The sequence below is a fragment of the Aphanomyces invadans genome (assembly GCF_000520115.1).
Source record: "Aphanomyces invadans strain NJM9701 unplaced genomic scaffold supercont1.2, whole genome shotgun sequence".
NCBI lineage: Eukaryota > Oomycota > Saprolegniomycetes > Saprolegniales > Verrucalvaceae > Aphanomyces > Aphanomyces invadans.
The window spans coordinates 611,425-623,177 of record NW_008580147.1 but is presented as its reverse complement, the minus strand read 5'-3'; the positions used below and the strand labels follow the sequence as shown (position 1 = coordinate 623,177).

The window sequence follows — 11,753 nt, the reverse complement described above, 5'->3', positions numbered from 1 at the left end:
GGTTTGTCAATGTGTTTAAAACAATCATTGCAACAAATTCCACGAATGTTCCAGTGCTTTTCAAGAAGACCGTCATTCTTTGCAAGCAAAATGCTTGTCGTGGCGGACGGTGAAGGTCCCAATGGCTCGACGGTCGCCAAGCTCGACGAACCCCTCCATTATGCTGGCCGGCAGAATGTGGGCTGGCTTCCTATATCAACCAGAAAGATTATCGCTGCTTCGAGCTGTAGCGGACAAAGAGCACTAGGTACATGAATGCCTGCCCCTGAGGTCCAACCGTCATCGCTCGTCGCGAGCGCGTTCATGAATGTTTTGTGAAGTATCATATTCGTGTGGATACAACGCTGCTGTGATCGAGGAATGAATTCTCGAGCGGTTCCTTCCACTCCTGGAGGACCTAGGTCTCGATCCCGTTTGAACTACCGCGCATTCAGCCCAAAACAGTCGCGTCATCGGTCGAGTTGATTTTTATGCATGAATCAAGCCAATCTGGAGGATGCTATCATTCACAGCGTGAAAAACCTCGCTTGCAGCGATGCCAAGCCCTGGGATCGATTTCAACAAGACACAGATCGACCTGGCCACCTTGACTGGAAGCGTCCACAACGAGGAGAACGAGGCGTAGCAAGTTGCGTACCGCAAGAAGAACAGGCGGAGTTGTCTTTGCTCAAGCAATTCGATCGAGGACATCGAACGAGCCAAGTTCGACGCGCTTGCATTCAAAATATCCAAGTCATGCGGTGTCCTGTCATGGAAGTTGCCAATGCGTCGATGGACGAGAAAAATGCTCCAAGGCGCAAACTGCACCGTGATACCGTGCGGGATATGAGCCAGTGGGCGTCTACCCAAGTCACAGGCAATCCGCATTCATGTTTTGCTGAACGCTCCCGATGCCCCACAGAATCCCTCAACACGATTGCGCTGAATGCCACTGGCACGACGTGGCGCAACACGAATCGCTGGATATGTACATCCGAAAGCCTTGCAAGGAGTGAATCGCATGTCCCAGAACAAATGTAAGTTTTAACAACACGGATTCCCATCGCTCGATTCGTGGGGCGTAATCGAGCAGGGCGTTAAATTTGACTTACAACGCACCAGGTTCACGTGCGTGAGTCGACGGAGCCAGTGGTCCGATGACGATCACATTGCGCTCTTTCGAGCGACGATGCCACCGACTCCATGCACAATTCAACAATTCATGCCAGCCATACCCTTGGTCTGGTACTCTGTGAACGATGGAGAAAGTGTCAAGGTTGTTCGTGCAAAATAAACATCGCGCATAACGTCGAGGGCGCATTGCCACAGCGTCGGGTGAGTTTGCCAACATCATCGTTGGGGAGTTGGAACGGCCGATGAGTCCACAACGGTGATCCAACCAATTCAAATGGACGTCGCGTTCGGCGACGGCATGCGAATAAACGCCAGCACCAACGAATGGGCTGGTGGGCCCTGCTAGACCTTCACAGGGACGGCGCGTCGTCATGCTCGTTGGGGTAGCCATACGGCGGTTGCCTCGTGGTGGAGTGAAGCGTCATGGCGATGTCTCAACTCTTTACTCTCGCCGATGGTCCCTTGTCGTTGGACAAAGGTGCCGACGCATGGGGAGTCTGACGGGACGACTGTCGATCCCATCTCGACAAAGTCGTGTACCGTCGCTAGAGGGAGGCCAGCTGATGACGCATCGACAACACTTCATGTGAAAGTTGATGGAAACAACAAAACGTGTGAGCGCCGGGCGAATCCAACAAAATTCAACGTGAGAATATTCCCTCGCATGTCTTTCATGTGTCCAAGATCAGTGGCCACCCAAATTCGAATGTGCTGACCGTAAGCGGCCACTGGCGCCGCTTGTCAGGGAAGTGCCGTGGTGCTGTCGATGACGTTACCAGACCCGTCGACTTGGACGACGTGCTGGACGTCGCTGTGTCGGAAGCACTTGGGTTTTGTCCATTGGCTCTGGCCCGTCTTCACGTTGAAATAGTAGTACGCTTGCACAGTCTCGTCGTACACCTTTTCGTAGCTCGCTTGGGCCAGCTGCAGTGCTTCCTGGCGTGCTTTTCGAAGGCGGAATATCCCTTGAATGCGAACTGCAGCGCTGTCGGGGGTGGTATACTTGGTAGGACTTGGGCACATCTTGCGTGCGTGCTTTTGCAGCAGCAACGGCGCAGTCCACGTCGAAGTTTGCGTCACATTGTCGTAGTAGAACGATCTACTTCAATACGAGTTCAGACGGCCAGGTCGGCTTCTGGGACCCCCTTGGACACGACGTACCGATGGGTGTTGGGGTCAAAAACCTTTTGGAATCGTAACATGAGCGACTCAATCGATACGACTTGAGCTTTGTGCCGTCGATAGTGCCGCTGTACAATCTTGGCCGCTTCCTCCGGCTCCGTGATCGTGTACGCCCGACGTCGTTGCGACGTGAGGGGTACCGCCTCGGGAGGCACTTTGTCCTCCGTGATGCCTACACCGCAGCCAACGTCATATCCACTTTCGTTCGTGGCATTCACTTCTTGTCCGTGTACCTTTCGACACAGCGCTGTCCACTGGTGCTGCTGGACGACGTAAGCATTCCACATGACTCGCAACGAAAGCGGTGCACCTGACATCGTTGCCTCCATCGCGACATTCTTTTCGTTGATCCTTTCCATCTCGATTTTCTCATACACCTGCGAAACACGTCAACCAAATGGCGCTGATGCGACCTCCCATCGCACCGCGTCATTCCATAACGGCGGGGGAGTCCACGTCACGACATCTGTCCTGATGTTGTGGTAGAAGTGGGCCTTTGCGTTCGCATCCCATACGCGTTCGTACTAGCATGGCGACGCATTTCACGTTCATCAGGAGGGGCACCTGGGGTGTACCTGTCGATGCAGGTCCGTTTGAGCTCGTTTGCGAGTAATCTTGGAACGGAGCACAGCTTGCAGTCGAATCGCAGCGTCGACATCGGTCATGTTGTAAGCTTTCTTTTTCTTCCGCTTGTGGTGCTTGTCCACTGGCGTCGCTTTCACTGGTGACAGGTCGACGTGCTTTAGCAGAACGGGCTTGGACCACGTTGTCGAGTTTGTCACCGTATCGACAAAATAGTGCTGTTGCGTCTGGGGGTCCCATGCTTGCTGGAACCGCGCGTGCAGGAGCAAGACGAGGTTGCGCCGCGCTTTGCGGCCATGATACAGGCGCTGCAGCGTCGACGCAGCCGTGTGTTTGGTGTATTTGGGCAGGTGTTTCGTGGCTTCGACCACCGGCGTCTCGCTGAAGAATCTGCACCACTCGTCTGAGCTCCACAAATACCGTCGTTGCCGACCGAATTCTACCTGGGCTTCGTCCACGACACTTCTTTTGTTTTCGAGTCGTAATAGTACGTCGCGCCACTTGACGCGTCGACGAGTGCTTTGAATCGTTTCTGCATCATGCGCCGCAGGTTCTTTCGAGCTTTCGCGCCGCGCAGACAGCGCTGCACTGTCGCAACCGCCTCCGCTTCCGTCATGCGTTTTTGCCGCCGTACGGGCTTGGGGACGTCGTGGAAGGGAGTGTTCCATCGCACTGCGTTTGTGCGGCGGTCTCGGTAGTAGATGCGGCCGTCCGTTTTGCTGATGCACGTTTCGTATCGGCTGTGCAAGATCGTTTGGACGAGCTTCCTGGCTTTTCGTGACCGGAAGAGGCTCTGAATGACTCGGGCCGCGTCGTCGACGGTGTACGGGGGCTTCACGATCGCTTCGTCGTCGGGGTCTCGAATGGGGCACTCCAACTCGGGTGGTAGGAGACGGGGTCGGTTCCACGACTTGGCGCGGTTGCACTTATTATAATAAAAAAACGCGCCGTGGCGAATCGAAAAAACCCGCTGGATGCGCTCCAAGAACGTTTGGTGGAGGAAGTGGACGCCCTGTCGCTGACGAAACTTGCCCTGGAGCTTTCGTACTGCCTCGTACTCACCCATCGGGCCTTTGCGCTTGCCTACGCCCCATCACGTTTTGTCGAGAGCAACGAGAATCGACCGAGCCTACCATGATGTTCCCGCTTGTGTTTGCAAATACGACACATCGTAAGGTAGTTCAAATTGGACTCAAAACCTGGACACCGCCAGCACAGACGACACCTGCACATACCCGTGTGCGTTGAGTGGAAGCCAGCGGAATAAGGGGTTGGCTGGTCTACCGTGGATGCAGCATCTCATGCAAATCAATGCCATCAAGGGAATCAGCCTCGTCCTTTTTGAGACGCTCTTCCGCCTGGGTTTCGGCCCTGGGGCGCAACCTAAAGAGATGTCAGACGAGGCAGTGGAGTTTGGTGAAGTCAAACCGAGGAATACAATTATGTGCCGACCGCAGCGGCGGTGGAGGAATCACAGTCAAGTCCAACTTGGGCACGTCGGTGGTTCGAGTGTGCCACAGCAAGTGTCGATGGTTTGCTTCGTACAACTGCTCGTCCATGGCCAAAATACAAAACGCCGTGAACGAACTTCCACACGCAACTACGTTCACCGCCCATCAGACGTCGTTGTCGTACACGCGCAGCTCCAACGTACTCGAGGCAATGCGTCCGCGAGACCCTTTCAACGACAGCAGTTTGTGCGGCAGCGGGCTGAACGCGTGGTGGCTACCCCACGTGTACAACGATCCGTTCTCGGTGAGTGCAGCTGTGTGGTGCATTCCACACGCCATTTGCTTGACCAGTTCGAGTGGCTCACTGGCGCGCTTCATGGGCGGCAAGATCACCATGTGCGGCGACGTCGCGTGGACAACTTTGCCTTGTCCAAGCTACCGTCAACCCGGCAATCAATTCCCGACTACATGCGTTTTGTTAAAGCTGCGTACTTGACCACAGATTCCATTGCCCCACGTAAACACCTACGACGCAACTTAGTGCATGAATACATGGGTGGTTGTGAGCGTTTGGAGTCGGTGGTACGTACCACACCACTGGTTTGACCGAGACGTTCGACCAACAGGGCGGCGGTGTGCCACGGTCCACAGGCAATGTCGATGGCTTTATCGTACGGCGCATGGACGCCAGTGACCTTACGAGGCAGCGGTACAATGTTCTCATCAGTCGGTTGAGCAAGACGACCTGGAGCGGCACATAAATGTCACCACGAGATGGGCGAGTGCAAATCGTACCCCCATCGTTGCACCCCCACGTGTACATATCGCCATGATCCGTCACGACGGCGCTGTGCAACGTCCCACACGCCACCTTGCGCACGCGAATCCCCCGCAACGCATGGACTTCTACGGGGCTAAATACAGTGCCTAGCCATCGAACACTTTTCCAGCAACTTCCATTCGACTTGTTGACGCCACCTTGGTTTTCGACGCCCAGTTGCGAGTGGGCGTTGCTTCCCCACGCGAAAACCACCCCATCACGACCCTTGACGTCGTTGCACACGGCCATCGAATGTTGGGCGCCGACTCCAATGGACACTGTCACAAAGCTCTCAATGGCGCCGACTACCACAGGGAGCTGGTGGTGCTTGGCGGCGTTGTCCGCGCCAAGTTGACCATGCGCATTGCTGCCCCAACTGTAGACTTCGCCTGCTCTTGCTAACGCCATCGCATGTGAGTGGGTTACTTGAATGTCTTGGATGTGTCCGATGCGCAGAGTTTGCATAGGCATGGGGTTCGCCAACCACGTCGACTGATATGGCAACTCGAACACGTCTTGGTTTACTAACGTGCTGCAAAACCCCACTTGAGCCGACTGGCCCGACGTTTTGCAAAGCCAGACAGTCCCTTTGGCCGAGTCGATGGCGTACAGAGCTTCAGACTCGTAGCCCTTGCCATGCATGCCACGTTAGAGTCTTTCTCGTGGCTGGTGACGGACAAGCGTACCGCGGCGACGGATGCAATGTTTCGGCCACTTAGTGGTCGAATCATCCGCGGCTCTGCCTTTGGCAACGCCGGCAAGACGTACACGCTTCCTTGAGCTACACGGCAGTATCTCAAGCTTTGACCATGGGGCGAGAGAACCATCAACTACCTTGCAACTTCTTTTCAGTCGCGCGCATTGCTGCTTGAATCGCCACGTCCTGCACATGCATGCGCAGGTCGATCCAGTGCTGGATCGTGCGGATCATTTTCTCCTTCTTGCCCACAGCGACTGGCAGCTCGAGACGGAACGCAAGGTCTTCCAACTCGGTCCGTTTCAGGTCTCGCAAGTTGACGCCTTCCCAGAACTCTCGATCAAAGAAGATTCGATGGAGCTTGACGCGTTGCATCGTCGACCGCACGTTTGCCCGAGTGGCAAGGTGGTCCATGTGGTATCGATATGCGCGGAACTTGCGCTGGATCATGGTCGCGGCAAAGTGCTGTTTCTTCGTCGTCATGTGACGGCCCCATTCGAGTCGACCCCGCTTCAGTGGGTGGACCCCCTTTTTCCTCTTTCGAGTCGGGGGCTCCGATGTCGGCGGCTGCTTCTTGACTGGTTTCCCAGCCATCGACGTGGCGCGTCGCAAACCTTGGCACAATCTTCTCTTGCGCGACTCTAGAACGGTTTCACTCGGTTACACCCATGCACGCCAAAATTGCACGACGCCGTCGATCCGTGCTGAAGTGTGTTGTATTAGAATGGGTTGGAGCTACAAGACAGTCCTGCGACAGGGGAAGCATCTACAAATTTCTAAAACACGCCGACGAACCAGCGCTGGTACTTGTCGTACCACCGTGTTCGCCAGTTGTCGAGGGACGCGTCGATAAGTTGGTGGACAAAGTCTTCGCACTCGTGCACCGACAAATCGGGTCGGAAGCGGTCGGCCAGCCGGTCGACCGTCCCGCGTGGATCTCCTTGGAAGCACGGCAGGTCTTCGTTGCCGGCTACCATCATTTCCACCAACAGCGTGATGCGGTAGCGGTACTTGCGGGCAACCAGGAACGATCGGACACAGAGCGAACGGAACCGACGGAACGCAGCCGACCGCGGACCACCCATGACGTCGACAAAGTCCGTCGTGAGCTTGAACGGTGCCGATTCGAACGCAGCGTTGCCCGGCGAGTTGCTCAACATGAAGCCAAAATCAATGTGGATCACGTGGCCGTCTGCATCGACGAGAATGTTGCCGTTATGTCGGTCCTTGATCTGAAGCAAGTAGCACACAATTGAATACGCTGCCATGGACTCGACAAACGCCTTCTGCGCTGCCAGCCCCGTCGACGAGGACGGGTCCCCGAACCGGCGCGAGTAAAAGTCTTGCAGCGACACGAACTCTGGGTCGTTCTTCTTGAGCGAGTCGAGAGATATCGTATCCGCAATAGCTTCGACAAGTCCAGCTATCGGGGACGTCGCCAGGACGTCGTACGGGCGTAAAAACACAGGCAACTTGGCGTCAGAAAACACATTGGCGAATTGGCGAATCAACTGCGACGCAAATTGCTCTTGCCGCAGATCGTCATTGCTCTTGACGATGACAGGCAAGAGACGCCACGACGGGAGGTGGCCCCACGGACTCGACGCACGCAAACGGTCTTCCTTGTCGGCCCATCGTTCTTTGAAGATCACGCACGGCAAGTCTGAGCTCGAGGCAGGCGTGGCAGCATGGTGGAGATATCCTCCGTTCGTATCAGCGTCATCGACAAAGCGTGATGACGCAAGAAATTCATCGGTACTGTCCGCGCGACGGAGACGGGCATCGGACGGCGAGAATGTCCCGTCCAACGCAGTGGGGGACACGACATGCTCGTGGTCGTGCGGCGGGATGTGGATCGGCAGGGGGCGCAGGCTCTTCGGGGACAGATGGGCAGGATAGGGATAATCATAACTGGACGCGCCAACTAGAGGAGGTGACACAGGGTGTTGAGCTTGGTGGGCTCCATGCAACAACGACTCTTCCTTCGAGCTCAGTCCACGCGACGATTGCGACAGGCCACTCAACGGCGTGAGTGCTTTCGGCTTGAGCGATCCCAGGAGTCCATCGAGAAGCGTTGTCTCTTGGGCTTTGGGCTCGCTCCAAAAGCCCAAGTTGTCCGGATCGTTCAAGTGTCGAACTGGCGTGGTACCGACTTCCAAGTCGCCAGGGCGAACGATCGGTGTCGACGGTTTGCTCGAGTCGGCCTTACCCGCCATGGACAGCCGGAACCTGTTCTTGAGCTGCGCAAAGCGATCCATCGGTTTCTTTTCGTAAGTGAAGAAGTCGACGACCTCGAGACACAGCAAGTACGGCACGCGTTCCCTCGTCGAGAATGTAAAGCACTCGTTCACGTGAATCTTCTTGATACGGTGGAATGGATTCCCCACGGGAACAAAAAGCGACAAACTCGGGAGAAACGTCGTGTGGATGTCTGTGAGCACCTGGCGCAGGTGCATGTTGCGTTCGTCACGGGGAATCACGCGCAGAGCCGACGACAGCTCGACCAGCTCCGACACGAACCTGTGGTTCCACGTAAACGGGTTCACGGCCCCGATTTCGTGGATCGGTTGAAACGTTTGATAGTGAGACGACGATTCGGACTCCTTGAGGAGGATTTCCGATTCGGGCGCCGCGAGAATGTCGGGCACTACAATCGACGATTTTTCGCCCATCGCTTGATGCGTCAACAGCTTCTTGGAAGGGTCAAGTCCGCGGACCGAAATCTCATCGATCAGCATCTGCACCCGCATCCGGCTTTCCTCGGACGAGTACGCCGGGCTCCCAACGCAGTACGACTCCAAGTACCATCGCATCTTTTGGGCAAACACATGCGACCTGCAACACGTCCCAAACGCGTGAGCGCCCCTTAGACAACCTAGCAAGAAACGACTTGTGGACTTACTCTTTGCAAACGCGGAGCAAGATCAAGCTGAGCTTGCCCTCGGAACTTTGTTGGAAAGCGCCAAGGAGCAAGAAGCTGCAAAGCTGCGGGATGTAAAACTCGAATTCTTTTGGGTCAGCGTCGTACAAGTGCTCCAGACGCATGGCGGCGTCGTCCTTGTGCGCGTAAATCCGCAACACGGCATTGAAGGTCGGGTCGGTCGTGCTACGAAACGAAGACACAAGCTTCTCCCACTTGTCACGCCACCGCTCAAGCTTCATCTTCTTGGTGGAAAAGAGCGCATCGTCAATGGCGATGGAGTTGGCGTCGGGTCCATAGATGCCTTTTTTCTCTTGAAGCAGTTGCTCGATGTGCTCTTCCTCGTTGTTACCAGGGATTTCGCGCTCGCGGTTGCGGCAAATGACACAAAGCGCTTGGAAGGTAGTTGCCACCATGGACGCCAACATGACACTCCACCAGTACCCTTTCATCCACGCGTCGGACCGATACATCGAGAACGCATCTGTGTCATTCTGGAAGATGTACACAATCAAACTCAGCACCGTGAGGACGCAAAGTTGGCTGCATACGATCAAAAAGACAAAGCACCGCGTTGTCTTGTACAATGAACTCTTGGTCACGCAAATGACGTAGGCAAAGAGGAGGGCACGGAGCCCAGCCAGCCAGATGACACATGCAATGCTTTGCCTGAAATCCAGTGCATTTGTCCAGTCGCGCTCGAAGATGCTTGCACGATTCGCAACAAAGGGTGCAATTCCATAGAGACAGAAGACGAGGGCTTCCAACAAAAGCCCAACCACCGACGACAGGAACATCGCGGCGGCGCGCGAAGGTGACGGCGACGGCAGTGGTGATTTCAAATCTCGGTGCTGCAGTCATTCAAGGGCACAACCTGCCAAAAGACATACATCTGACCGCCCTCTTCCTTGAAGTATACTTAGACCGAGTGTCATCGTATCTTTCGTTTATGCAGGTCGAATTTAAAATCGAAGTTGAGCTCCAGTTGGTCCGCCACGACTTGTTTATCATGTCGTGGTTCAAACACGCTATTGAAACTGCAACACGAGCTGGCCCATGTCACCAGGCCGCCTCTCCTCAACAAGAAGCCCGTTGCGCTTCAATTCAGTCCCGCGTCGCAACCCCTGAGCGTCAACTTTATCTTTCCCACATTTGGAAGTCTCGTTGAGCTTTCGAAGTTCGTAGTTGAACGGAACATGTCGATCTGTTTCATTGTGTCAATGCGATGAGGGGTATGAGAATGAACTGATGTGAATAAATTGGTCGACTGGTGGTTGCGGCCACGATATTTATACCAAGCGAGTGGGCTGTTTGCCACCGGCAGCGATCTTCTTGTGCTTCTCCAGCGCTTCCTGTAGCTTCGCCGAGCCGCCCTTGGACGCTTTGGCCTTTTCGTGCGACGTGCCTTGGGTCATGTGCACGCCCACAAAGAACACGGCAGTCGCGTACGACACCAACGCAGCGATTTCCAGGTAGTACGACAGACCAAATTTCAGGCCGGTGCTGCTGGGCTGTTGCTGGCTCCACACGATGCACACAACGAGGGACCACACTCCCGCAAGCAACGTCATAAAGAGCGCAAACGACACTAAGCACGACCGATTTTTGGAGCAGCACACACCCAACGCGATCATGAATGATCCTACGACGCCGAACACTGGGCTCATCATCGAGAACGCCAGCGTGATCTTGCCTTGGGAGCCGCACGTTTTGGCCAGAAATTCATCCAACGTGGCTTGGCTGATGCCTTCGACCGTTGAAAACAAGCGTGCGGCACTGCTTCCATTGTCTTGGTTGAACGTGGCGCAGATGCCTTGGTTCGGGAGCACCACCGTGTTGTTCGGGTCGTTGTTTAGATTCACGCGGACCTTCGAGTTGGTGGTATAGTACAAGTAGCATTGGCCATGGGTACCGGAGAGTGGGCCCATTGTTTGCAGCGACGTCGACGTCGATGTGCCTGTGCTCGAGTACGAAATGTCCGTACAGTACCCCCACACGCCGGCGGTGAAACTCGCAGCGGCGAAGTCGCCCTTTGGTGACATACCCAGCATGGACCACAGAGGAAGCCCTGCTGCGGTTCCGGAGAACACGACGGCCACCGCCGACATGATGAGGCTCAGTAGTCCCACACACGTGCACGGCATCGTTGCTAGCTGAGGGGTTGAGTGGAAAAGCGCAAATGATGGTTGAAACCCACGGGCCGCGATCGCCGCGCTCCACGTTCTCGAGAAACGTAACGGATATCCGGATAACACAAAAATGTATCCGGTTTGACATGAACCGTTTCGTGTGGGGGTCGAGGCATTCGCACGAGGCGCATGGCGTCGACGAGCTTGTTGGCACTTCTCGCGGACGTAGAGGCCAGTATTCTCTCTGTCGAAGAAGCACTGCTCGATGCCGAAGACGATTATTCCGTCCTGCCAACGCCACTGGAGGAAAACGACGACGACGTTACATTTGCACAAGTCCACGAGCTAGCTCACGAGTGCCTCGACGCAATTGGTGCTGCACTTAACGCTGAGTCAAAACAGCCGCAAGTTAGCGCACTTGACGAACTGCAAGAGGTTGAGATGCTACTTGGGCAACTCCTCAGGAAGGACATGCAGAACGACAAAGACAACGCAGAAGGAGATGCAGGCGATGAATCAGCGGACACCGCGAGCACAACCAGTACAACAAGCAACTCGAGCTCGATGGTGACCGCGCCACAGTCTCTACGTCCTGCTGAAACAAAGTCAAGAAAGAAAAGAAGCCGTCAAGCGGCCAGTCGCAGGTGGCATGAGCGTCGAGCAATGTGGGACTGCTTTGAACGGACCAGGCTACAAGTACATGCCGACCGGCATCGCGTTGCACGCTTGTACCGTCACGTGAGTTGATGGGAATGACTTTAGCGCCATCCCAACGAGTTGTCGTAGGAAGAACAAACCAGGCTGGACAAATGCGTCAACGCTCGATTGAAAACAGTTGCAACGGTGGGCGTCGATTTGG

At 55.3% G+C, this 11,753-nt stretch overlaps 4 protein-coding genes across 4 annotated transcripts; 2 read left to right on the top strand and 2 right to left on the bottom strand.

Moving 5' to 3' along the window:
- Positions 1–320: 320 nt before the first annotated feature.
- On the top strand, positions 321–1,056 carry H310_01038 (hypothetical protein). Its single transcript, XM_008864041.1, has one exon. The coding sequence runs from the start codon at positions 475–477 to the stop codon at positions 1,018–1,020; it is 546 nt and encodes a 181-aa protein (XP_008862263.1). The 5' UTR covers positions 321–474; the 3' UTR covers positions 1,021–1,056.
- A 798-nt stretch (positions 1,057–1,854) lies between these two features.
- Positions 1,855–6,439, bottom strand: H310_01037 (hypothetical protein; the record flags this gene model as incomplete). The annotated part of the gene is made up of 17 exons (XM_008864040.1): positions 1,855–2,212; positions 2,275–2,467; positions 2,529–2,555; positions 2,606–2,672; positions 2,721–2,819; positions 2,871–3,267; positions 3,321–3,960; positions 4,011–4,102; positions 4,162–4,260; positions 4,306–4,477; positions 4,532–4,763; positions 4,821–4,853; positions 4,919–5,073; positions 5,124–5,255; positions 5,307–5,778; positions 5,835–5,929; positions 5,983–6,439. The coding sequence occupies 17 exons, from the start codon at positions 6,437–6,439 to the stop codon at positions 1,855–1,857; spliced, it is 3,720 nt and encodes a 1,239-aa protein (XP_008862262.1).
- A 182-nt stretch (positions 6,440–6,621) lies between these two features.
- On the bottom strand, positions 6,622–9,562 carry H310_01036 (hypothetical protein; the record flags this gene model as incomplete). Its single annotated transcript, XM_008864039.1, has 2 exons — positions 6,622–8,680; positions 8,748–9,562. The coding sequence occupies 2 exons, from the start codon at positions 9,560–9,562 to the stop codon at positions 6,622–6,624; spliced, it is 2,874 nt and encodes a 957-aa protein (XP_008862261.1).
- Positions 9,563–9,998: 436 nt separating this feature from the next.
- H310_01035 (hypothetical protein) lies at positions 9,999–10,949 on the top strand. The gene has a single exon (XM_008864038.1). The coding sequence runs from the start codon at positions 10,296–10,298 to the stop codon at positions 10,650–10,652; it is 357 nt and encodes a 118-aa protein (XP_008862260.1). The 5' UTR covers positions 9,999–10,295; the 3' UTR covers positions 10,653–10,949.
- Positions 10,950–11,753: the final 804 nt, after the last annotated feature.

Excerpts from the sequence above, each read along its gene's own strand:
- H310_01038 (XM_008864041.1), top strand. The coding sequence starts at position 475 with ATGAATCAAGCCAATCTGGAGGATGCTATCATTCACAGCGTGAAAAAC.
- H310_01035 (XM_008864038.1), top strand. The coding sequence starts at position 10,296 with ATGCACACAACGAGGGACCACACTCCCGCAAGCAACGTCATAAAGAGC.